At 42.0% G+C, this 26,551-nt stretch overlaps 1 protein-coding gene across 3 annotated transcripts in view; it reads right to left on the bottom strand.

The window, feature by feature from the left end:
• Window positions 1-26,551, bottom strand: part of SH3D19 (SH3 domain containing 19) — a 94,609-nt gene that overhangs the window by 28,666 nt on the left and 39,392 nt on the right. Inside the window, exons 5-9 of one of the 3 annotated variants that reach the window (XM_024764059.1) lie at window positions 24,691-24,829; window positions 24,410-24,563; window positions 22,145-23,176; window positions 11,733-11,840; window positions 2,789-2,904 (exon numbers count right to left, since the gene is read on the bottom strand). In XM_024764059.1, the coding sequence (XP_024619827.1) occupies window positions 2,789-2,904; window positions 11,733-11,840; window positions 22,145-23,176; window positions 24,410-24,563; window positions 24,691-24,829 (1,549 nt within the window). The remainder of the gene's footprint in view (window positions 1-2,788; window positions 2,905-11,732; window positions 11,841-22,144; window positions 23,177-24,409; window positions 24,564-24,690; window positions 24,830-26,551) is intronic. The other 2 variants (XM_024764060.1, XM_024764062.1) reach the window with 2 other exon arrangements.

Here is a 26,551-nt window from a genome sequence, read left to right as displayed (position 1 = left end):
TTTTTTTTTTTTTTTTTTTTTTTTTGCGGTACGCAGGCCTCTCACTGCTGTGGCCTCTCCCGTTGAAGAGCACAGGCTCCGGACACGCAGGCTCAGGAGCCATGGCTCCCGGGCCCAGCCGCTCCGCAGCATGTGGGATCTTCCCAGACCGGGCATGAACCCGTGTCCCCTGCATCGGCAGGCGGACTCTCAACCACTGCGCCACCAGGGAGGCCCGCTGCCATCTTTTTGTTCATGTTCTTTGGAATGGTTTCTTATATTCTAATTTCAAAATAATTCCCTGTTTTTTTGATTGTTTTTTCAAAAAATAGATATTTCTTCCAAAACCACATTCTTGTCTGTTGGAATCACTGGGCAGCCTCTGAAGATGTGCCTTCTCTTTTTTCTCCAGGAATCGGTGCCACTTCTCATTAGCCATCTCCTATGCTGCAGCTGTGACTCCTTCCACCTTCTGGGCAGCGTCCCCTGACTCTCCTCTGGCACCGGCTGACAGACACCTTGCGGGTGGCTCTGGCAGCCTTGGGTTTCCACGGAAGCGTCTGCTCCTGCTGAGAGAATAGCACCAGTGGCTCCTGTGGTTCCTCACCCTGGATTCCCTCATCGTTTAAGCGAAGAAAGTGAGATTCTGCAACTACAGCCACCTTGTCCTGCGATGGAAAGTTCCCTGGCACTCAAGGCAGGAGAAATAGTCAAGGGTCTTTGTCCTGCGTCTCATCAGAAGACACGACTTTCAAAGACCGTGCCTTTCCTCATGGGTCATCACAGTGGTGAAGCACTCTTTCTAGAGACCCTCCCCAACACCTGAAGCCATTCTGGCCTCTGATCTAAAATTCACTCAGTAACTGTAATCCTCAAAACCAAAGGAATTTCTCAGGCACAGTTTTGACTTTTGGGCCCTGGAAATCTAAGTGCATGACTTCAGCCAAATCATTTAACTTGGGGTCCTTTTCTCTCATCTTCTTCCTTCAGACCCAGTGTGTCTATTATGGTATGTATTCATTACAGTACAGCAAAGAGTGCTTTGACCACACCCCCCTCCGGCCCCCACCCTTTGTAAACAGCGCAGGACAGGATTTCCCTCATGTTGTTTATGCGAGATACAGTTATGAATATGGTCCCTCTCCAGATGGCTTAGTTTATTCTAACTTCCTTTCCTTGTTTTTTCTAAAATGTTTGAGTTGCTCTGTGGACTGCTTAACACCAAATGGAATAATACTTAATATTTTAATAGAGCTTTATGGGTTTACAAAGCCCATGACATGACTCAGTGAATGCTTTTGTATGACCACTCATCATCCTCTCATTCCTCTTTACAACCCTTTAGAGTAGAAGCCAGTAACCTTCTCAAGTAACTTTTCCTCTATGGAAATTTGGGATTTTCCCATTCAACAATAGTATGGTGGGAGCCCTATCATCCTCTTTTGGGTCATCTTGGCCGTTTTTTTTAAATTTTTTTGGCTCTGATGCATGGCATGTGGGATCTTAGTTCCCTGACCAGGGATCAAACCCGCACCCCCTGCACTGGAAGTGTGGAGTTTTCACCACCGGACTGCCAGGGAAGTCTCTAGCCCAGTTTTAATAAAAATTTATTAACCAAGTATTTTGAAATGCAAGTGATCACTAAATTTTAATTCAGCCCACAGAAAAATCTCATTAACTTGACATTGGCTAATTCAATTTAATGTCTCCTTCAAAGAAATTTCTCTTCACTAGATGATTAGATGGGTTTGCATGTATAATAGCATAGTTAATGCACAAGTGTAAAACTATTACGAAGTTTGAACTGAAAATTTTGCTCAAAGACTTTAAGAACTGGTTTCTTTTGAAACAAACCTTAAAGATAATCTATCATATGGGAATTTGAAAAAGTACAGAAAAACAGTATCGAGGTTGAAATTAAAAAAAAAAACTTTTTACCACCATCTGTTAACAAGTACATGATAAAGCACTACTTTTTAAATTTAAAAAATAATTCTCTCCTAAATTTCAGATGAACAAATTCTTATGATAATTATCTTAAAATTATGTCACTATTTCAGTATTTTATTTTATTTTTTTAAAGATCTATTTATTATTTATTATTTTATTTTAGGCTGCATGAGGTCTTAGTTGTGGCATGCAGGATCTTCACTGAGGCATGTGGGATCTTTTGTTGTGGCGCACGGGCTTCTCTCTAGTTGAGGTGTGTGGGTTTTCTTTTCTCTAGTTGTGGCACGCAGCCTCCAGGGAGCATGGGCTCTGTAGTTGTGGCGCATGGGTTCCAGGGCACGTGGACTCTGTAGTTTAAGGCACACGGGCTCTGGATGAGGCGCGTAGGCTCAGTAGTTGTGGTGCACAGGCTTAGTTGCCCCGTACGGGGCATGTGGGATCTTAGTGCCCTGACCAGGGATCGAACCCACGTCCTCTGCATTGTAAGGCGGATTCTTTACCACTGGAACACCAGGGAGAAGTCCCTAATTTGGTATTTTAAATAAAACCTGATAACTGAACTAAATCTTCCCACAAAAATTAAAGGTTTTTGGAGATTTTCAGTAACTTTCTCATTATTAGTGCTATTTAAAAGACAATGCCATAATATTGGTATAGGGCAAATTATTTTATGATGAAGTACAATGAATTAGCCTAATTCTTTTATTTTATAGGAATTTAAAAAATATTAAATAAGTACATGGAGCTTAGAAATTGGTTTTATCTGGCCAATAGTAAAATAATTTAGACATCAGCTGATTACTTAAAATTAGTGCATAGCTTAGTCTTCAACCTAAGATTACCTATAATGACCACTTACCAAGTTTCTAGTTCTGTTAGCATTACCGAGTTTTCCGGATACTGTGCTGAAGGTGTTTCCAATGGGTTTTTCAGTAGGGAGAGGAGGTGGGCTTTGTGGATCCTCCTCATGTGAACCTGGAAAAATAGCAGTAATTAATTAATCAATAATTTCTAGTCTTCCGGGGTTTCAAGGGATGAAATGATTACAGCTTGGTTCCCTATTAGGAAAATGGCTATTGTAAAAGATGCACACAAAGAATGGAGAGCTAAGCAAATGAGAAAGGTATTCTGGCAAACCTCAGAAAACTGATGAGCTAGTAGGCATCGTTTAATTTTTACCAAAAGTTTTATAGAGATTAAAAATACTACTAAATAATTGTAACAGCAAGCCAGCACTTGTCGAGAACCTTCTATGGGCCGCGCATTAAGTTAAGGCGCTTTATTCATATACATTTCTCCAAACCAACCTCAATCTAAGTGCTAGATGTTGAGTCTACTGGCTAGTAGCCACATGTGGCAATTTAAACTTAAATCTTAATTAAAATTAAATAAAATTAAAATTTCAGTCCCTCAGTTGCATTAGCCACATTTCAAGTGCTCAGTAGCCACATGTGGCTACTGGCTACCATATCGGACAGCACTATACTAGATAATATCCTACCCATTTTACAGATGAAGAAACTGACGCTGAGAAGAAAATAAATGCGCTAGCCAGGTCTTAATGCTAGTAATGGTCAGATGGGCTGGAAACCAAAAGCCTGTACTCATTGTAGTAAAGCATGCGGCTTCCTAATAGGTGGTGTATCCAACCCTCCCCCATCCAAATAATTAAATGTGTTTTCTAATATATTAGCTCCAGATTAATGGGCTTCATTGCTTCCATTTTAAAAAGCAATAATAACTTTACATCCAAACTACATCCTTAACCCAGAGATAGTGCACTCCCAACTTATTTTAAAAAGAAGAAAACAAAGATGACCAGATTTAATTAGTGACAGCTAATTAAAATCTGTGTGCAAAACACTTGGAGAGAGCATGACTGTAACATACTAAAGGAGGCTAAAGCCACCTTTTACTCGTTCGGGCATTTAAAGGAGAGAGAGGAATTTTTCCCGTTCAAATGAACACTCTCTGCTTCCATTTCACATGAAAAACCTATAACAAAACAAGAGGATGATTTGTCAGGTTCCTGTTTTATCCACAGACAGGAAAACACTCTCAAAAGGGGGAAAATACCCAGGCCAGCTCCTAGGAAAACAATGATTTAGAGACAGACGAGCGTTCTTAGTTGAGAGGCAGTGCTGCGCGGGGAATTAAGACACACACAGGGATGGTCCAACTCAGTCACCATCTTGAAGATTTTCTCTGTGCTGCAGTTTCCTTACTGAAGGGTACAAAGCAGTAAGAATATGAAAGCAGAGAGGAGATAGCTTATGGGAAGGAAGGGACATAGCAATTATCTGGTGTGGGTATGTGGGGGAGGTGGAGATTTTCAATTTCAAACTGTGTGGTCAGCAGAGTGCTCAGTGAGAAAAGTGGCATTTCAGCAAAGACCTGAAGGAACAGTGAAGGAGCGAGCCATGCAGAGATCTGGGGAAAGGACATCCTAGTCAGAAGAAACAGGTCCCCAGGGGAAGAAGCTGACAGGTTCAGAGCAAGGAGTTTTGCACCACAAAGCTGTTCCTTTCTTTTCTTGTCCATTCCAAGTTCTTTGGATCCCAAAAGTCCTATTTTTTTTCCTCCACAGCAATATATGCATTGCTTAATAATCGTAATAATAAAATTCTTGGGAACTGGTTTTGTTTTTTTTTTTTTTTTCCCCAGTACGCAGGCCTCTCACTGTTGTGGCCTCTCCCGTTGAAGAGCACAGGCTCCGGACGCGCAGGCTCAGCGGCCATGGCTCACAGACCCAGCCGCTCTGCGGCATGTGGGATCTTCCCGGACCGGGGCACGAACCCATGTCCCCTGCATCGGCAGGCGGACTCTCAACCACTGCGCCACCAGGGGAGCCCTGGGGAACTGGTTTTTGATATACACAGGAAGAATTCTCTAGGAACTGGCACTTCAGTTCTCTCACATATAGCAGTACAGAACTCAGCTTTCTAATAGTTCCTGGAGGTTTGTCAGGATAATAAATAAAGGTGCTTTCTCAATATACCCTTCTCAGGATATCAGGACTATTAATCCAATTTATAAGTGTGTAGAAAAGAGTAAACACAGCAGGCCTGAGTTACAAGGTTGGTCCTTGCTGGCACCTAGGAACTTGGATTTTGGGAAGCTTCGCACCATTTCTAGAATAGATAAAACAAAAGAATATGGTTTATGCTGAACACCTGCTTTCCTTCTGGGAAATCTGGAATTTTGGTACATGCCCAAATTCCTAGAGGTGTCCATGTAACCAGCCCCCAACAAAAACCCTTGGGTATTGAGTCTCTAATGAGCTTCCCTGATGGACATTTCACATCTGAGTGGAGTTAGGTACACCCTGTGTGACTCTACTGGGAGAGGACTCCTAGAAACTTGTGCTGGTTTCCTCCAGACTTTGCCCCGGGCACCTTTTTCCTTTGCTGCTTTTGCTTCACATACTTTTGCTATAATAAATCACAGCCACGAACACAACTATATGCTAAATCCTGTGAGTCCTCCTAGCAAATCCTCAAACATGGGGATCTGGGGGACCCTGACACAACAGGAGAATACATTTAAATGTAAAAGTTGTATTGCATAAAGCCACATGAGCTTCGGGTAATATCTATTATTATTCTATCTCACGCAGCTTATTAAAATCCCAAATACTTTTTTTTAAAATGCTTGGCTTTTTTTGTTTGTTTGTTTTTGTTTATTTATTTATTTTTGGCTGTGTTGGGTCCTCATTTCTGTGCGAGGGCTTTCTCTAGTTGTGGCAAGCGGGTGGCCACTCTTCATCGCGGTGCGCGGGCCTCTCTCACTATCGCGGCCTCTCCCGTTGCGGAGCACAGGTTCCAGACGCGCAGGCTCAGTAGTTGTGGCTCATGGGCCCAGCCTCTCCGCAGCATGTAGGATCTTCCCAGACCAGGGCTCGAGCCCGCGTCCCCTGCATTAACAGGCAGACCCTCAACCACTGCGCCACCAGGGAAGCCCCCAAATACTTTTAACAAGGTAACAGTGAGCAGGCCGACAACCCGATGAGCTGTCCTGTCACTGATCTGTAGGCTATATAATACTGTCAAAAGAAACATACGACCAGTTCTTCAGTCTAACACTACAATATAAGCTCCTAAGAAGCGAGAACCCACTAGAATTTGGTACCCTTGACTTTCTCTCCTCCTCATTCTTCATAGAAACTCCGTTCAATCTTCTCACTACTTGGCTTAGAGCCATCAGTTAATAAAACCATCAAGAGACTAAAACCAATATGATTCTTCTAGGTAGTATTTTATAGAGAAACCATACCCCTAAACTAAGTTTCATGGCATGCCAGGGGATGCCTACAGTGTAACCCTGGGATGCTGCAGGTGAAGTACTGGGACACTTGCTCTGCTGTTGGCAGGAATGGAGTGGCAGAATCTCATTAGACAAAGGCAAAGATGCAACTGGGCTATGCAAAAGCACTAAAAGAAATGAAAGGAAAGCAGAGGCTCACAGAGAAAGCTCTGTGATCACCCAGGAACTGCTCTGGAACCCACTGTATGTGCATTCATGTGCATACATACTCACGCTTTTTCTAATCTCTAGGGCCTAAGGTAAACAGTTCTGGCCCTCTTGGCTTCTCTCTTATGATAATATCAGATGTATCTGCAGGAGTTATTAAATAAAATTCATCCAAAATTTCATTTATTGTAACACTGAAAAATCAAGTAAGGAAGTGTATCAAAATGTAGTGTTATACTAATTAAATTAATATTTTTTTTTTGTTTGTTTTGTGGTTATTTTTTTTAGTATAGTTTTTAGCACTTGTTATCATTGGTGGATTTGTTTATTGGTTTGCTTGCTCTCTTCTTTTTCTTTTTTGATCACCTTTTTATTTTAATAATTCTTTTATTTTTTATTTTAATAACTTCATTTTATTCTTCCTTCCTTCCTTCCTCCCTTCCTCCCTTCCTCCCTTTCTCTCTTTCGTTTTCTCCCTTTTCTTCTGAGCCGAGTGGCTGACAAGGTCTTGGTGCTCCAGCCAGGTGTCAAGCGTGAGCCTCTGAGGTGGGAGAGCCTAGTTCAGGACACTGGTCCACCAGAGTCCTGTCAGCTACACATAATATCAAATGGCAAAAGCTCTCCCAGAGATCTCCATCTCAACACTAAGACCCAGCTCCACTCAATGACCAGCAAGCTCCAGTGCTGGACACCCTATGCCAAACAACTAGCAAGACAGGAACACAACACCACCCATTAGCAGAGAGGCGGCCTAAAATCATAATAAGGTCACAGACGCCCCAAACCACATCACAGGACATGGCCCTGCCCACCAGAAAGACAAGATCCAGCTTCATCCACCAGAACACAGGCACTAGTACCCTCCACCAGGAAGCCTACACAACCCACTGAACCAATCTTCCCCACTGGCAGCAGACACCAAAAACAATGGGAACTATGAACCTGCAGCCTGCTAAAAGCAGACCTGAAATGCAGCAAGTTAAGCAAAATAAGAAGACAGAGGAATACACAGCAGATAAAGGAGCAAAGTAAAAACCCACCACACCAAACAAATCAGAGGAACTAGGCAGTCTACCCAAAAAAGAATTCAGAGTAATGATAGCAAAGATGATCCAAAATCTTGCAAATAGAATGGAGAAAATACAAGAAACGTTTAACAAGGATCTAGAAGAACTAAAGAGCAAACAAACAATGATGAACAACACAATAAATGAAATCAAAAATTCTCTAGAAGGAATCAATAGGAGAATAACTGAGGCAGAAGAACGGATAAGTGACCTGGAAGATAAAAGAGTGGAAATAACTACCACAGAGCAGAATAACGAAAAAGAATGAAAAGAATTGAGGACAGTCTCAGACACCTCTGGGACAATATTGAAAGCACCAACATTCAAATTATTGGGGTCCCAGAAGAGGAAGAGAAAAACAAAGGGACTGAGAAAATATTTGAAGAGATTAGAGTTGAAAACTTCCCTAATGTGGGAAAGGAAATAGTCAGTCAAGTCCAGGAAGCACAGAGAGTCCCATACAGGATAAATCCAAGGAGAAACACACCAAGACACATATTAATCAAACTATCAAAAATTAAATACAAAGAAAAAATATTAAAAGCAGCAAGGGAAAAGCAACAAGTAACATACAAGGGAATCCCCATACGGATTCAGCTGATTCCTCAGCAGATTTCTCAGCAGAAACTTTGCAAGCCAGAAGGGTGTGGCAGGACATATTTAAAGTGATGAAAGGGAAAAACCTACAACCAAGATTACTCTACCCAGCAAGGAGCTCATTCAGATTCAACTGATAAATTAAAACCTTTACAAACTAGCTTTACAACAAATGCCAAAGGAACTTCTCTAGGCAGGAAACACAAGAGAAGGAAAAGACCTACAATAACAAACCCAAAACAATTAAGAAAATGGTCATAGAAACATACATATCGATAATTACCTTAAATGTAATTGGATTAAATGCTCCAACCAAAAGACACAGACTGGCTGAATGGATACAAAAACAAGACCCATATATATGCTATCTACAAGACACCCACTTCAGACCTGGGGACACATATAGGCTGAAAGTAAGGGGATGGAAAAAGATATTCTATGCAAATGGAAATCAAAAGAAAGCTGGAGTACCAATTCTCATACCAGGCAAAATAGATGTCTACTACAAGCAACTATATGCCACTAAAATGGGCAACCTGGAAGAAATGGACAAATTCTTAGAGAAGCACAACCTTTTGAGACTGAACCAGAAAGAAATAGAAAATATAAACAGACAAATCACAAGCACTGAAATTGAAACTGTGATTAAAAATTTTCCAGTAAAGAAAAGCCCAGGATCAGAAGGATTCACAGGCGAATTCTATCAAACATTTAGAGAAGAGCTAACACCAATCCTTCTCAAACTCTTCCAAGATATAGCAGAGGGAGGAACACTGCCAAACTCATTTGATGAGGCCACCATCACCTTGATAACAAAACCAGACAAAGATGTCACAAAGAAAGAAATCTACACACCAATATCACTGATGAACATACATGCAAAAATCCTCAACAAAATACTAGCAAACAGAATCCAGCAGCACATTAAAAGGATCATACACCATGATATAGTGGGATTTATCCCAGGAAGCAAGAATTCTTCGATATACGCAAATCAATCAATGTGATAAACTATATTAACTGAAGGAGAAAAACCATATGATTATCTCAATAGAAACAGAAAAAGCTTTCGACAAAATTCAACACCATTTATGATAAAAACATGCCAGAAAGTGGGAATAGAGGAAACTTACCTCAACATAATAAAGGCCAGATATGACATACCCACAGCCAACATTGTTCTCAATGATGAAAACTGAAACCATTTCCACTAAGATCAGGAACAAGACTAGGTTGCCCACTCTCACCTCTATTATTCAACATAGTTTTGGAAGTTTTAGCCACAGCAATCAGAGAAGAAAAAGAAATAAAAGGAATCTAAATCAGAGAAGAAGAAGTAAATCTGTCACTGTTTGCAGATGACATGATACTATAAATAAAGAATCCTAAAGATGCCACCAGAAAACCACTAGAGCTAATCAACGAATTTGGTAAAGTAGCAGGATACAAAATTAATATACAGAAAACTCTTGCATCCCTATATACTAATGATGAAAAATCTGAAGGAGAAATTAAGGAAACATTCCCATTTACCACTGCAACAAAAAGAATAAAATACCTAGGAATAAACCTACCTAAGGAGACAAAAGACCTGTATGAAGAAAACTATAAGACACTAATGAAAGAAATTAAAGATGATACAAACAGATGGAGAGATATACCATGTTCTTGGTTTGGAAGAATCAACATCGTGAAAATGACTATACTACCCAAAGCAATCTACAGATTGAATGCAATCCCTATCAAACTACCAATGGCATTTTTCACAGAACTAGAATAAAAAATTTCACAATTTGTATGGAAACACAAAAGACCCCGAATAGCCAAAGCAATCTTGAGAAAGAAAAAACGGAGCTGGAGGAATCAGGCTCCCTGACTTCAGACTATACTACAGAGCTACAGTCATCAAGACAGTATGGTATTGGCACAAAAACAGAAACACAGATCAATGGAACAGGAAAGAATGCCCAGAGATAAACCCATGCACATATGGTCACCTTATCTTTGATAAAGGAGGCAAGAATATACAATGGAGAATAAGTCGTGCTGGGAAAACTGGACAGCTACACGTAAAACAATGAAATTAGAACACTCCCTAATGCCATACACAAAAATAAACTCAAAATGGATTAAAGACCTAAATGTTAAGGCCAGACACTATAAAACTCTTAAAAGAAACACAGGCAAAACACTCTATGACATAAATCAAAGCGCGATCCTTTTTGACCCACCTCCTAGAGAAATGGAAATAAAAATAAACAAATGGGACCTAATGAAACTTAAAAGCTTTTTCACAGCAAAGGAAACCATAAACAAGATGAAAAGACAACCCTCAGAATGGGAGAAAATATTTGCAAATGAAGCAACTGACAAAGGATTAATCTCCAAAATCTATAAGCAGCTCATACAGCTCAATATCAAAAAGACAAACAACCCAATCCAAAAATGGGCAGAAAACCTAAACAGACATTTCCCCCAAGAAGATATACAGATTCCCAACAAAGACATCAAAGGATGCTCAACATCACTAATCATTAGAGAAATGTAAATCAAAACTACAATGAGGTATCACCTCACACCAGTCAGAATGGCCATCATCAAAAAATCTACAAACAATAAATGCTGGAGAGGGTGTGGAGAAAAGGGAACTCTCTTGCACTGCTGGTGGGAATGTAAATTGATACAGCCACTATGGAGAACAGTTTGGAGGTTCCTTAAAAAACTAAAAATAGAATTACCATACAACCCAGCAATCCCATTATTGGGCATATACCCTGAGAAAACCATAATTCTAAAAGAGTCATGTACCACAATGTTCATTGCAGCTCTATTTACCATAAGCAGGTAATGGAAGCAACCTAAGTGTCCATCGACAGATGAATGGATAAAGAAGATGTGGCACATATATACAATGGAATATGACTCAGCCATAAAAAGAAACAAAATTGAGTTAATTTTTAGTGAGGTGGATGTACCTAGAGTCTGTCATACAGAGTGAAGTAAGTCAGAAAGAGAAAAACAAATACCATATGCTAACACATATATATGCAATCCTAAAAAAAAAGTGGTTCTGAAGAACCTAGGGGCAGGACAGGAATAAAGATGCAGATGCAGAGAATGGACTTGAGGATGTGGGGAGGGGGAAGGGGAAGCTGGGACAAACTGAGAGAGTGGCATGGACATATATACACTACCAAATGTAAACTAGATAGCTAGTGGGAAGCAGCTGCATAGCACAGAGGGATCAGCTCAGTGCTTTGTGACCACCTAGAGGGGTGGGATAGGGAGGGTGGGAGGGAGGGAGATGCAAGAGAGAAGAGATATGGGGATATATGTATTTGTATAACTGATTCACTTTGTTATAAAGCAGAAACTAACACACCATTGTAAAGCAATTATACTGCAATAAAGATGTTAAAAAATAAATGAGGGAGGAGATATGGGGATATATGTATAGGTATAGCTGATTTACTCCGTTATACAGCAGAAACTAACACACCATTGTAAAGCAATTATACTCCAATAAAGATGTTAAAAGAAAATGTTCTCGACAGAAAAATAATAATAAGTGGCTGATTACACATAATTTCAAAAGCAGACATTGATAATTAGCATATATTTCTCCCTGGCTCTTGGAGAAGCAAATAAATGAGGCAGAGAAGTGCTTACATTTTCCTGGTTTGGCTGGAATTCGTATCACAGTCGGCTTCCTGGTGGGTGCTGGTTGAACTGCTCGTTCCTTTGCTGGTTCTGTTCTTGTGGGGAGCTGAAAGGGATCTAATGAAAAACACAGTGTATTTTGCATGTTTTAGTTAACATGCACTCAAACAAAAAAACCTCATTCATAATTAAAGAGTCATATTTTTCATGCCCTAGGGAAAACTATTCATGGATAAACAAAATCTCAGTTTGCAGAGACAAAAACAAAGTCAGGGCTCATGAAAGGAAATAACTTGGCGCTCCGTAAATAATTCATGTGGCTTTTCTTCCTCTCTGATGAGAGAGATCCAGGACAATCTTCAATTATGTAGAAGCTATCTTTCACAGGAGTGTAATCATTCCATAAGTGTCTGCCTGAAAATGAGGGGCAACTGAAACATGCAGCCAATTTCCCCCCTATAGTGAAGCTTCCAGGATCCCCCAGGAAGGAAGGTCTCTTTGCCCCACCCCTGTGCCTGCATTGGAAAACCTCCCTGAAGGGCTGGCCCTGGGCCTCGTCCCCACCCCTCATCCCACCCTGCCGGAGCCTGGCAGCAGCACTCTCGGATTGAGTAGTGAAGTGAAACTACACCTTGCTAACATGAAAACGGAAAACGTTTTATCCTGGAAATAAAATAAGACATCACCCTTCAAATATTTAATTTTGGGCCAAGGATATATATTCTCCATCTTAACCCACTCATTTAAAATGGACAGTATGTGCTTAGGGAGAGTATTTTAAATAAAAGCATAACCACCAAACTTTTTTCTTCCTTTTTTCGTTTTTGGCCATGCCGCAAGGCTTGTGGGGTCTTAGTTACCCAACCAGGGATGGAACCCAGGCCCTCAGCAGTGAGAGCGTGGAGCCCTAACCACTGGACCGCCAGAGAAATCCCCCACCAAACTTTTTTACTGAAAGAAATAGTCTTTTTTTCTTTAATGTAAATGTTCTTTTTAGTAGTTTGGGAAGATGACCAAAAAAATTTTAGAAGATGAAAAACCTAAAAATAAATAGATTAGCAAAAATAAAATCAAATGCTGTATAATGCATACTCTATACAGTGCACAGGGTCTCAAGAGGCCACTTTTGCCTTTATTCAGCAAGAGGCAGAATGAATACATACTGTATTCAGAACCTGTTCTCTGGATCTCGCCTGTAGGGAGATACTCCCTATAAACAATGCACTTCACAGCACTTGTGATGAACAGCGTTCATGTTCTGCCTGTTATGAGCTGCAGTTCAATAAAGCATCTTTTGCTGACCAGCTCCTTTCAGAATACACGAAGAGCTGAGCTAAGGATAAGATGGCCTTTCAGCTCCTTGATACTTGCCCTTCCCTTCCACCCAGCTTTCAGGCAACCCCACTCTCAGACCTGCTACCAGAGCATCACCCACTCACTAGTCACTTGATCTCACATGTCTGCTTACCACATGCCAGTAACGGTGCGAGGTGGGGAGATAGGATGGTTAAGTACAATCCTATTTTAAGTTTATTATCTATCACCTAAGTAAGGCCCCCAGATGGCATGCTAGGTAAAATAATAATTATTAGGCTAGTTAGAAAAAAAAAAATTAGATGACCCCTCTATGGAAACCGGTCTATTAGCTCATTAGTGAGGCGAGTCTTGTCTATGCTCAAAAATCCAACTCAACATCATCAAAACAATATCAAACTTTCAAAAAAGGCTCTTGTAATAATATCACTTTCTTCCATTGTAACCTGTATCTCCAGAAAACAAACAAAGCTTCTTCTTTTAGGTCTAAGGAAATTCGTCAATTCCTTATTTTGTTATAACATTATTTTCCATTTCAAAAGTAACATTTATTGTAAAAATAGGAAACATTAAGAAATATATGATAGGAACTTCCCTGGTGGCGCAGTGGTTAAGAAACACAGGTTCGATCCCTGGTCCGGGAAGATCCCACATGCCGTGGAGCAACTAAGCCCGTGAGCCACAACTACTGAGCCTGCGCTCTAGAGCCCACAAGCCACAACTACTGAAGCCTGCATGCCACAACTACTGAAGCCCATGCGCCTAGAGCCTGTGCTCCACAACAAGAGAAGCCACCGCAATGAGAAGCCCTCACACCACAATGAAGAGTAGCCCCCGGGCTTCCCTGGTGGCACAGTGGTTGAGAATCTGCCTGCCAATGCAGGGGACACGGGTTCGAGCCCTGGTCTGGGAGGACCCCACATGCCGCGGAGCAACTAGGCCCATGAGCCACAACTACTGAGCCTGCGCGTCTGGAGCCTGCGCTCCACAACAAGAGAGGCTGCGCACTGCAATGAAGAGTGGCCCCCGCTTGCTGCAACTGGAGAAAGCCCTCGCACAGAAACGAAGACCGAACACAGCCAAAATTAAAAATAAATAAATTAAAAAAACCTTAACCTGAGTTGCCAAAACTCAGGTTAAGATAGTGGTGATTCTTCAGATGCCTTAAAAAAAAAAGAGTAGCCCCCGCTCGCCACTAGAGAAAGCCCACACGCAACAATGAAGACCCAACACAGCCAAAAATAAATAAATTTATTAAAAAATAAAGTTGATCTTTAAAAAAAAAAAGCAATATATGATAGAAAGTCTCCTGTAATCCCATCCCTGCAGTAGTAATTATTATCTAAAATATGTGTATCTGTCTACAGATTTTTTTTCTGTATCATATGTATTATTACATAGGTATTTTGAAAAACACAAACAGGATCATTTTATACCTATTTCTTTGTAACTTACTCTTTCACTTTTTTTCATTCAGTATTGATAGGGTGCCTGCTACACATCAAATGCTATTCTAGATGCTGGGAATACGTCAGTGAACAGAGCAAAGAACTCTGCCCTTGTGATGCTTACACCCCAGCAGGAGACGGAGACAATAAACAGTAAATATATTGAGTGATTCATGTGGTATATTAGAAGGTGAGACATGCTACTGAAAAAGGGAAACGTAGAGCAAGGGGGAACTTCGGTTGTGGGCAGAAGGGAAGCAGGTTGCAGCGTGACACAGGAGTGCAGGGGGCGAGGGAGAGGAGGGCTCCATGATCCTCTTTCCAACAGATGGATTTTGCATATTCTAACAGTTCTTCCAAGCTGAAAAATACACTCTGGGTTTTTAGGAAACAGCAGTGCTGATGGATAAAAAGGGGAAGGTAGGCTGGTATTAAAGCCCATTATTGCAAACATTACCTGAAACTGAACTCCCTGAACGTGTCATCTGTTCTGAGTAATGCTAGCTAGAATGAAAGAATTTGCAGACCCCAATCTCAACATATATTTTATTCAAACACAGAAACATAGTATCTCTCCTGTGGGCACACCTTTCCTTCCTGTTCGTCTCTCTCCCCTGCCGTTGCCCCTGCTCTGCCTCCTTGGCCCTCGTTGGAACCCACTGACCTCCAAGGAGCGACTTTCCTTCCCCTACTGCTGCAGACTTGACTGTCCCCCGTCCCCTCAACCTTGGTTGTAACAGCCCATCCTCTCAGGGCTGTTTCCTGCTGGGAAAAGGACCAAAATTCAAGAAAAGGATTAAGGCTGATAACTGTTCACAGTGCTCTCCCATTCAAGTGGTATTTCTGCTTTAACAGCTGCTTTGGGCCCCTACGATCTGGTGGTTATTAGGATAGGTTTTTAGTTGGTGATTTTGGGGGGGTGAGTGTGGAGGGAGAAGAAAATCTTGAGCATGGAATCACTTCAATTGTTTCCCAACTCATCTGATGTTCTGGGCCAGGATACCACGTACAGTCTCTCTCTCTCACATCCCAGGAGTGAGAGGACGAACAAGGGGGGCAGAGAAGGAGAAAGAGGCCACTCAGTGCCCTTGGAGGGCTGGGCACAGGGGGATCCCAAATGTGCTTGTTCTTGGAGGACCAGCCTCAGGGAACCCCGTCCCAAATCCTGCAGGTCTCAACTACCGCATTAAAGGGTCCAGTCATTTTTTAAAACCTGCTAGGTTTAAACTGAAGTAGCAAGATACAACTTAAATACAAAGTATTCGAAGTGTCCTAGCTACCCACTTTCTCTCTCTTTCTTGGTCTTTATTTTTAGTATCATTAGCTGCTCTTTGATAACTGGCACTCAGATCATGTGTAATTATTCTAGTATACACGTCTCCAAAACCAAGAAGAAAAAAAATTCTTTCTCAGTACAGTGAAGCAAGGAAGTCTGAGTGTTCCAGTACTGTGGCTGTTTGGCAGGAGTGGGTCTGCTTAATGACTTCCCCTAGCTGTGCTCCCTGAGTCAGTGAGCTCGGCCTGTGCCTCTCTGCGCCCTGTCCCAGGCTGCCTTCCAGAAGAGGCGTGCCGATGAGTGGAGAGGAGAGACAGCATCACTTCAGTGAGAAGGTGGAGCCAGTGGCCTGTTTTTCATCTTGATGATGGTGTGAGAGTCTCTCTCTAGCTACACAGTATGTTAACTTTTTGCGTCTTTTCATGAGAGGGGTATTTTTCTCCAACAGCAATGTTAAGTGGGCAACCTAACCTAGAAGGCAAGGATGGCACCTCACGTTTGGGAACTCCTGGCACTGCCAGGTGGGAAACTGGATTGTTGGTACTGTTAATAAGTTTAAAGTTCATGCTCTTTAAGCCAGTAGTCCCACTTTTGGAAATTTCTTTATAAAAGCACTAGTAGAAGTAAAAATATTTACAAGAGTGTTTACAAGAGCATTTTTTGTACTGGTGTCCATCAATAGGGGAAACGTTGACTTGACTGTGTTGCACTCATACCAGGGAATATCAGGCAGGTATCAGGGAACAAGGAGTCAGACTTAGATCTACTGGCCTGGAGAGAAGTCCCTAAACCTCATTACTAAATGAATAAAGTAAGCTGCTGGGTAATGGGTACAGTTAGGTAAGTAAACATTTTTGCTGCTGAGTAATGGGTACAGTTAGGTAAAACTTTTTGTAAAAAACAGGAAGAAGTACATGTATGTGTACGTGTTTGTAAGCTTCGGCTTGGAACGTCCAAAGGCACAGAAAGCTACATACAACATGGTTCACACTGGTTATCCTGGGGATTTGAATGGATTGGAGGGAGATTCATTTTTGCCTTTTACTAAATGTTTATATTGTTAGACTTGTTACCGCAAATATATGTTACTTTGTGACTGAAAAAAAATCCAATAAAATAAATTCAATCACATGAAAAAAGTTACAAAATTAAGCTGAAGTAACACCCTGCCAAACAAACTGAAACAAAAATCACTTAGAAATAAGAGGAGGGACTTCCCTGGTGGCACAGTGGTTAAGAATCCGCGTGCCAATGCAGGGGACACAGGTTCGATCCCTGGTCCGGGAAGATCTCACATGCCACGGAGCAACCCAGCCCGTGCGCCAGAACAAAGAGTAGCCCCCACTCACCGCAACTAGAGAAAGCCGGAACGCAGCAGCGAAGACCCACTGCAGCCAACAATAAAAATTAAAAAAAAAAAAAAGAAAGAAAGAAGAGGAAAAATATGAAAATACTTGTCCCTTTAGCTGCTTTTTCAAGACAATAATGGCCATAAAATTTTCCATAAAGTAACGAGAAAAACTCTTTTTTTTGGCTAATACTCCTCAGTGATTCTATTTAATAGGAAATAATGCAGATACATATTTTTGAATTTGTCTAATTTAGACATATTTAGTTCATAATAATTAGCTTTTATTTGTAACCTTGAATAATATAATTGTTTAGAAAAATCGCATTTTATTATTCTTAAAATTTCTACTCCTCACAGGCTGAGGAACAGTGTGGGGGGCAGCTCTTTCTCTGTGGCAAAGACAAGGGATATGCCTCCTAGTTTCTTTCATCCTAATTCTGCTTACAGTCATCTATTTGAAAACCAGCTTCCCCTATCCTCTCCTGCTGATGGAGTTCCCTTGTAAAAGACAACCTTTGTTAGCATTTTTAATACATCTTCCAAAGACACAGCATATTTACATGTAAATATGCGTTTTAACACCAACACTATAGCTAAAATACCATGAATACTATCTATACCTTGCATTTTTCACCCAGAGTATCTTGGCGGTTGGTCCATAGTAGGGGATAATAGGTGGTCTGCCTCTTTTTTTAGCTACTGCCCAATATTCCATTGTATGGATGCAACCAGAATTTATTTCAGAAGTCCACTGAAGGCAATTTCCAACATTCTGTAGAAGTCCTTAATCTGGGTTCCAAGAACAGGCCCTTGAAGCTCTGGAAACTGTACCTCCAACTGTGCATACGTGTGCAAAAGGGTTATTTTCAAGGGAGAAAAAAGATTCATAGGCTGAGTTCTGTGATCCATTAAGGGTTAAGAACCCCAGTGTCATAATTTCCTCTATCACAGACTCTTTGCTCTTGCTTCTATAGAGAAAACCCAACTACCTGCAAAAGCATCTCCTAACCAAGTCTAAGGAAAGTCCATGGCATCCTTCTCTACTTTTATTTGCAGTGTTTACTCTGCCCTCCTTCCAGCCCCCTCACACCTGCTGCCCCTTTACACCTATAGCCACATGGTCTTCATTACTGGGTTGAGAAAAACGTTGATGATAATGTAGTTTTCTGCCCATTACCTGTCTCCAATACTATGCTTGTCATCATAATTAGTTTCACCATCCTTGGCTAGCTCTTCTGTCATTTCTTTCTTGCCCTTGAGTTCTGTTAATAGCAGAAGTTGGCTGCTAAACTATCATTCTGCTCCGTGTAATGGGGTTGACAGCAGAAGTATTCTGCTTTTTTGACAACTGGGTATGATTTGTAAAGGTGTGACGAGGAATTGCTAATGTTTCTCAGCTCCACTACATTAACCTGGAAGGCATTCTACCTAAGAAATGAATCCAATATTAAATTGCCTGTTTTATGAGTTTCCCTTTAATAATTTTTCTAATCCTTACAGTGTTTTCATAGCTTCAGTATTTTCTGATCTCTATTTCCTGAGATTAATATGGCAACTTCATTTTATGAAAACCACTTTATTGGATTTTCTTTATTTTTTGAGGGAAAAGAAAAAGAAGGAAAGACATATCTGTGAGTTTCTCTCCTTTCTCCTGTGTTCCTCCCCCAGTTTTTGGCTGATGCCAGGACGATTAAGCAAGGTTTCACCAAGAGACCATAACCCTTTATCTACAAGACAATGCTATTAATACACCATCAAAAAGTCACAAAGCCTTAGAGCATGGGGAATATAGTCAATAATACTGTAATAACTTTGTATGATGGCAGATGGTAACTAGACTTATGGTGAGCCTCTTGAAATATCAACTCACTAGGCTGTGCACATGGAACTAACATAGTGCTGTACATCAATTATATATAGTGCTGTATGTCAATTATACTTCAATTAAAAAAATGTGTAGCTCCCCCACCCCAAAAAAGTCACAAAGCCCCAGTCAGTAAACAAACAAAAATTCCCTCTACATTTTGAGGAATTCAGAGGTGATCTTGAAGGCCTCTGGAGGGCAATAAGCAAGGAAGCAACAAGGTCCAATGTACACTCTAGAAAAGTCCGTTGGGTAACCATGATATGATGATGGATTTGAGGCAGAAGCAGAGGCTCAAGTTAGGAGGCTACTGCAGGAATCTGGGCCTAAAGATTAGAAAAGTGGGCCAGTAGCAGGAGTGATGGAAACTAGAGGAAAATTTAAGAACTATTCAGAAAATAAAACCAGCAGGACCTGACCACTAACTGGATGTGAAGGACAAGAAGTAAGAATAATGACTACCACTTATTGGGCACATACTATGTTTCAGACAATGTGATAAGGCTTTCCTCCATAATCCTATTTAACACTTGCAATGCCTCCAGGAGGAGTATTATTACCATGTTTCAGACAATGTGATAAGGCTTTCCTCCATAATCATATTTAACCCTGCAATACCTCCAGGAGGAGTATTATTATCGTGTTTTACAGATGAGGAAACCGAGGCAGTGTGGAGTTAAGTAAATTGCCCAAGGTCACATAGCATTTAAGCGGTAGACTCCGACCTGCCTGACTCTAAGTCCAAACAACTAGTCACTGTGTGTGACAGGTAGGAAGGCCCAAGGATGATGGATAGGATCCTTTGTGGGGGCTGGTGTGTGATGGTGTCACTAGGACAGGAGCAGAATACAGGAAGAGAAGCAGGTTTAAAAAGAAGACAGAGTGGACTTCCCTGGTGGCGCAGTGGTTAAGAATCTGCCTGCCAATGCAGGGAACACGGGTTAGAGCCCTGGTCCGGCTCTCACATGCCGTGGAGCAGCTAAGCCCGTGTGCCACAACTACCGAGCCTGCACTCTACAGCCCGCGAGCCACAACTACTGAAGCCCGCGCACCTAGAGCCCGTGCTCTGCAACAAGAGAAGCCAGTGCGATGAGAAGCCCACACACCGCAACGAAGAATAGCCCCCGCTCGCAGCAACTAGAGAAAGCCAGTGCGCAGCAACAGAGACCCAACGCAGACAAAAATAAATAAAATAAATTTATAAAATTAAAAAAAAAAGAAGACAGAGTGTTCAGTTCAGGATAACTCCACAGGTAAGAGCAATGGTTAAAGTCAGGTGGGGCAAGCAAATTAGACCTTTTGCTGAAAGACTGCCTCAGTAATTAAACATTGTGCAAGGAAGTGGTAGAAATCAAGAAACAGAAAAGGCTGAGTAGGAAGCACGATACTGTATTCATGCTGATGTATACTGTTGACCTTCCTTTTTGAAGATGACTGTAATTATCTGCTTGATGACACAGAATAAATTCTCAGCAATTATTAACCAAGTTGCCGTTCCCACAGAACCTAGCATCTTCTACAGAAGGTGGTTACTATTTTGGCTTGTACTGTTTCCACCCCTGAACTGCTGTTGGATCTACCCCTCCCTGGCCTACTCTGAACCCTGTTAACACCAAAAAGGTTTAAATAAGAAAATGGTATAACAAAAACTTGAAAAGTTTTTAATGTGTTGCCTGGTTTAAGGATTCGTGAAAATGCTGAGTACCAACATGATGGAGTGAAAATTTAACTAGACTTAGAAAGAAAAGACGGACTTTGAATCCTGCTTTGGAAAACCGAGTAATTACCCTTTGATCTCTCTCAGCCTCATTTTCTTCATCTGCAAACTGAGGCCAATGATGCCTTGTAAAGGGTTAGGGTAAGTATTAAATTAAATAATGTATGTCTGGGCATCTAGCAGAGGGTTTGGAGCTAGGCAGAAGTTCAATATATCCTAATGTTTTTCTTTCCACTCCTTATGGACAGGAGGCATGCTACAGCCAGTTACAATGTTGTGTGCATGACAAATATTTAATAAATATATGGTTGTTATCATTTAAAATATGCCTGTACTTAGCAGGATTTGGTTCTGAATCACAGAGCTTATATCATTTTGATGCATGTTAAACATTTAGAAGATGACAGCTAACCTTTTGAAAATACTATTACGCTTACATGTTCATAAATTTTGCCCAAGTAAGTAAACAGCAGTGAAAGGAATCTTAGCAATGACAAGTACAGCAGTTTAGTTTGACAAATCAAAGATAAGCTTTACCATCACACTCTCCATTTGAACAGTGTGAGGAAAGAAAACATACTCTCTGCCTCTTGGGAAATCTAATTGTCCCGATCTTGGCAGGAAGCTTACAACTGTTGTAGTTTATTTACAAAACTTTCCATTCCCAAGGGAAGGTGTTCTGTGAAGATGACGGAACAACATTCTGCAACATATGGCCGGGTTTACTGCTCTTGCCAGAGCCCTCCGCAGGGCTGGCCCCTTTCCCGGCACTCTTGTGGGGCTGGCTCCATCTGAGGAGCCCTTCTGGGGCATGACTTCCCCACTCTGAGAACTTTCCCTCTCTTCGTCCTAATGCTTGAACCTCCACCTGCCCGAGGAGGGGGCCGGCCTCTCATCTAGTTAAGTCCCTGGTCCCAGTCTGCTTATTTCTGGCTCATGTGAGAGTAATCAACATGTGTGCCTCCCTCTTTTTCCGTCACCATCTCCCCCCATCCCAGATTTTCCCTTCGCTCTCTGATTCCATCTCCCACCCGGCTCCTTGTTTCTTTTTTTTTTTTTCGGTACGTGGGCCTCTCACTGTTGCGGCCTCTCCCGTTGCGGAGCACAGGCTCCGGACGCGCAGGCTCAGCGGCCATGGCTCACGGGCCCAGCCGCTCCGCGGCATGTGGGATCTTCCCAGACCAGGGCACGAACCCGTGTCCCCTGCATCGGCAGGCGGGCTCTCAACCACTGCGCCACCAGGGAAGCCCCGGCTCCTTGTTTCTTAATCTCGCTGTGTTTCTCCCTGTCTCTACACATCCACACACACACACACATCCACATGCACGCATGTGTACACACATGCACGTCCACACCTCAATAACTTATGTGCCAGAAACGAAAACAGCAAGTGCCATTTGAGATACCCTATGATGAATTTAGATTGCCCTCCACTTCTGAGTTTTACTCACCCAGAACCATCTCTGAATCAATAGAGTCTTCAGCCAGGTTCCCAGATGGGGCGGGTAAAACCTCATCGTCAAAGCTGATGAGGTCGATGTCCCCCGGAGGTTTGCTTTGCAGAACCGGGACTGGGGGGCTGGCCGGGGGTCCTTCTCCCAGGGACCTGAACGCTTTGGCTTGTGACGCCAGGGAGAGTCGGGGAGGCACAGTGATGGGTTTCAGCAAAGCCGCAGGGTAGGGGGGTGTTTCTGAGGCCACAGGGTACGGGGCCGCTCCCGCAGAAGCTGATTTCTTGGGCAGCAAAGGCCGAGGAGCCGGAGTCGGGGCTTTCTTCCCACTGGCGGGGCTCTCGGCCATGGACCCTCCTCCCAGACTCTCGGGATTAACACTTCGTATGAGGCCAGGATTCGGTTTCTTTGGCAATTCGGGTTTGGTTGCAGGGACGCTCCCTGCTTCTTGCGGTGGAGAGTGTGGGGTGAGGCCTTCCCTAGAGGACCCCCGGAGTCTGTTTGTGGTCCAGGAGTCCCAGCCTCCAGAGGCTCTGTCAGCTGCCGGTTTGGGAGCCACAGAGGGTTTCCCTGAGGCAGGAGCAGGCCTCGGGGGGACTGTGCGGGGGGCAATTTCTGGCTTCTTGGGCAGTCCCACGCTTCCCGCATTTGTCTGACCCTCAAGTGCTTTGATCCTGGAAACGACGGTATTTGGGCTCCGTTCTGCGTTCATAATGTTCATCACTGTCTGACTGTCCGAGTGGCCGGTATCGTCCCACAGGGGCTGGGGCCGGCTCGGGGTTGCCTCCTCTGGCGTGGCCGCTGGGCTGCTTCTCTGGGGATCCTGCTCTTTAACGTGAGGCTCTCTGGCCACTGGTCTGAGGTTGCTTTTTGATCTTGGTTTGGGCACTGGACATCTTGTAGCACTGGAGTTTTCTGGACAACTCTGTTCTTCAGAAATATCAAAGACTATTAAAGGCGTCTCGTCTGTCGGAGGATCGCTGGCTGAGGCTGCTGGGGAAGGCAGGAGAGGTTTCAGAGGTGCCGGCAGTGCTGACAAGACCAAAACGAACAGAAGCTGCCATGTTATAATTTCAAAGAAAAAGGATACACAGAGTTTAAAAATATACATGTAGACTATCAAGAGATTTTGGTTTCCTTCCTTAGGAAAAAGTAATTCTAAAATCAATGGAGAGATGTTTATATTCAGCTTCCTGTAGGAGGGTTCTTCATATTATATTTATTCATATAAAAATATTCATTATATAATATTTTATTTTTATTTATTTTTTTGTCACACTGTGCAGCATACACGATCTTAGTTCCCCGGCTAGGGATGGAACCCGTGCTTCCACTGCAATGGAAATGCAGAGTCTTAAGCACTGGACCACTAGGGAAGTCCCTATATAATATTTTAAAACACCATTACATTCCTGATTCTCAGTAGACTTATCAATGACCATTTCTCTCTTGTCAAAATTCCCAAAATTCTTGCTTTACTTTTCCAAAGTAACTTACTCTCATTTGTTATCTTAATAGAATGCTTTTTAAAAGCCTAACGGGACAACCACTTTTAGCACCCTATCAAGTTAAGTGCTAAATATAACAGCTTTCTCAATGGGAATAAAGGGCATCAGCAGTAATACCAACCATGAGTTAAAAGGATGATGTTTTGGGGACTTCCCTGGTGGCGCAGTTGTTAAGAGTCTGCCTGCCAATGCAGGGAACACGGATTCGAGCCCTGGTCCAGGAAAATCCCACATGCCGTGGAGCAACTAAGCCCATGCGCCACAACTACTGAACCTGTGCTCTAGAGCCCGCGAGCCACAACAACTGAGCTCACATGCCACAACAACTGAGCCCGCGCACCTAGAGTCCGTGCTCCGCAACAAGAGAAGCCACCGCAATGAGAAGCCCGCGCACCGCAATGAAGAGTAGCCCCTGCTCGCCACAACTAGAGAAAGCTCGCACGCAGCAACGAAGACCCAACGCAGCCCAAAATAAAATAAAATAAAGAAATTTAAAAAAATAATAAAAAAAGATGATGTTTTTGTGATATGAACTAGGGTGAACCCCAGAGATTGGGGCTGCGGCTTGTGAGGATGAAGAATGGCCTATTATAATAATCACAGCAAACCCAAATAAAGCAAGCACAGTGATCACAACGACTGGGAAGCAGAGCTCAATGAATTATGCACAAATTGCAAATTATTTTAAAGGCTGGAGCCTACTGATTACTTCCCTAGAACTAGGTCAGAATTAGGGAAGACAAATTACTTGCATTACTTTGAGGCAGATGGTTGTCTATTTCTTCTGAAAAGTCAGTCTGAGTTGCTGAAGTAATAGTGTGCCTTGGAGTGGCAGCAGCATTATTATTATTTGTAGTGTTAACTTGAACTTGGTTGATTTCTTTTATGACTTGTTCATACGATGGTGGGAGCTGCAGAATGAAGGATGAAGATTTTAGACACCTATGGGTGATAGCCAAGGTGTTAACGGTCTCACTGTTCTTATCTTTGAACTTCATTAAAAATAAAATGCAGAGAGATAATGCGATGTTTACTCACCTCGGCAGGAACCAGCTCACTGGGCCTCCAAGGGCCTGCTGCGGAAGATGGGGGAAATGCCAGTCCTGGGGGTGGGGCTCCTGGAAACCACGAGGTCGGCCTCAGTGGCTCAGCTGCCACAATGGTGATCTCTGGGCGCCTAGCAGACAGAAGCCTCAGTGAGATTTTACAGCTTGGTAACAAGCTATTGTCTATTTGTAAATGTTCAAAGATTCATGAAAATAACTACCACCCAAGAAAGTGACATAAGAACTGCCATAGTCACAGAAATGACCTGTCTCACCCGCACTTTTTCTAACAGTACACCGAGGCAGGCTTCGAGGGAGCACGTGACAGCCATCCTCCATGACACTGGCCTCAGAGAGTTAGAGATGTACCCTGAGTTCACTTCGCTCTGCCCTGGCTGATAAGAATGAGGACCAAGACCCATACAACCTCTTCAACCCAGGGCTCTGCTATCTAGCCTATGGCACAAACATAGGGTATCATAAGACAGAAAAATGCACTGGTTGAATGGAAATGTTTTAGTTTTCCGTTATAAAGTACATACTCTGAAATGATACTATGTATTAGAAGAACAGCGCCCTCCTCCTCACTCTACCTCTCCCCCATTCAGAATGATCTTTTCCCCCATTCAGAATGATCTTTAAGTGTTTAGAGTTTACTTGTTCACTTCTAGACCCTGATGTGTGTGTCTGTGTTCCTGGTCAGTTTGTATAGGAATCTGATGCTTAATCTTCAATACTTGGAGCCACAGTGATTTAGGTGTGGCTTCTTTCATCATTTTCTTAACCTGATTCTACGGTGTCATGTTTACACTTTACCTTCAACCTGATTTCCTAACAAATACCAACTGCGTGACTCTGAGCAAATCAGTCAACCTCTCTGAGCCTCACTTTTCTCATCTAACAAATAGGTATGATGATACCTCCTCTGCCTTTCTCTAGAACTCTATGGAAAATAAAAATAAAAAGCACCGCCATTATAAAAACTGTACACGTACACACTCATGCTAGCCTGTGAATCAGGAGAAACTGCCCATTGATTAAATGAATTGCATTACCTAAGAACCTCTACTTATAGCTTTTAAAAATTTAAATAACAAGGATTATTTATTAGCACAAATAACTGAAATAAGAACACATATATTCAACATGAGAAAAATGATTAAACAAAGAATATCATCACCTCACAGACAAATATTATTTAAACACAAACAGTCATATATTAGAAGAGACTGGATTGACAAAGGGAAATATAAGATCTAATTATAGAGAAAAATGAGATTCTGAGATGTATGTACAGAATCTTGTTACCTATCTTCATAATCTGGAATGTACTATTCAAAGCTATTAATTGTTGCTGTCTTTATGTAGGAGAGTGAATACGCTGTGCTTTATTCTTTATATTTTTATTAGTTTTCCAATATTTTCTGTAATGAGCATGTATTATACTCAGAGTTAGAAAAAGCGGTTCACAAATTGCATTTAGCCAATCCCCTCTTAGACATTATGTTAAGTGTGCCACAGTGAACTTACTTTCACTTCCCTGTGTGGAATCCAAATGAGTCATTCCAATTGTTATATAGCTTTTATCTAACCAGATAATGAATTACTAGTTAATAAATGTTAACCACTATACATGCATTAACCCTTATGACAACCCTATGAGGTAAGTATGATTAGCGCCATTTTAAAGGTGGGGATATAGAAAGCTAAGGTCACATGGTGAGAAACGAAGTCAGGATTTGAACTTGGCTATGTCTGACTATAAACTCCTTGCTCTTCATTAGTCAACACGATACTTTAAGAAATCTGACAGTAGGGACCATAAATCTATCTTTCTATTTATCCACCTGTCC

The sequence above is a fragment of the Neophocaena asiaeorientalis genome, unplaced genomic scaffold (genome assembly GCF_003031525.2).
Source record: "Neophocaena asiaeorientalis asiaeorientalis breed wild unplaced genomic scaffold, Neophocaena_asiaeorientalis_V1.1 scaffold594, whole genome shotgun sequence".
NCBI lineage: Eukaryota > Metazoa > Chordata > Mammalia > Artiodactyla > Phocoenidae > Neophocaena > Neophocaena asiaeorientalis.
The sequence above is the reverse complement of the archived record's forward strand: the minus strand, read 5'-3'. Positions and strand labels throughout refer to the sequence as shown.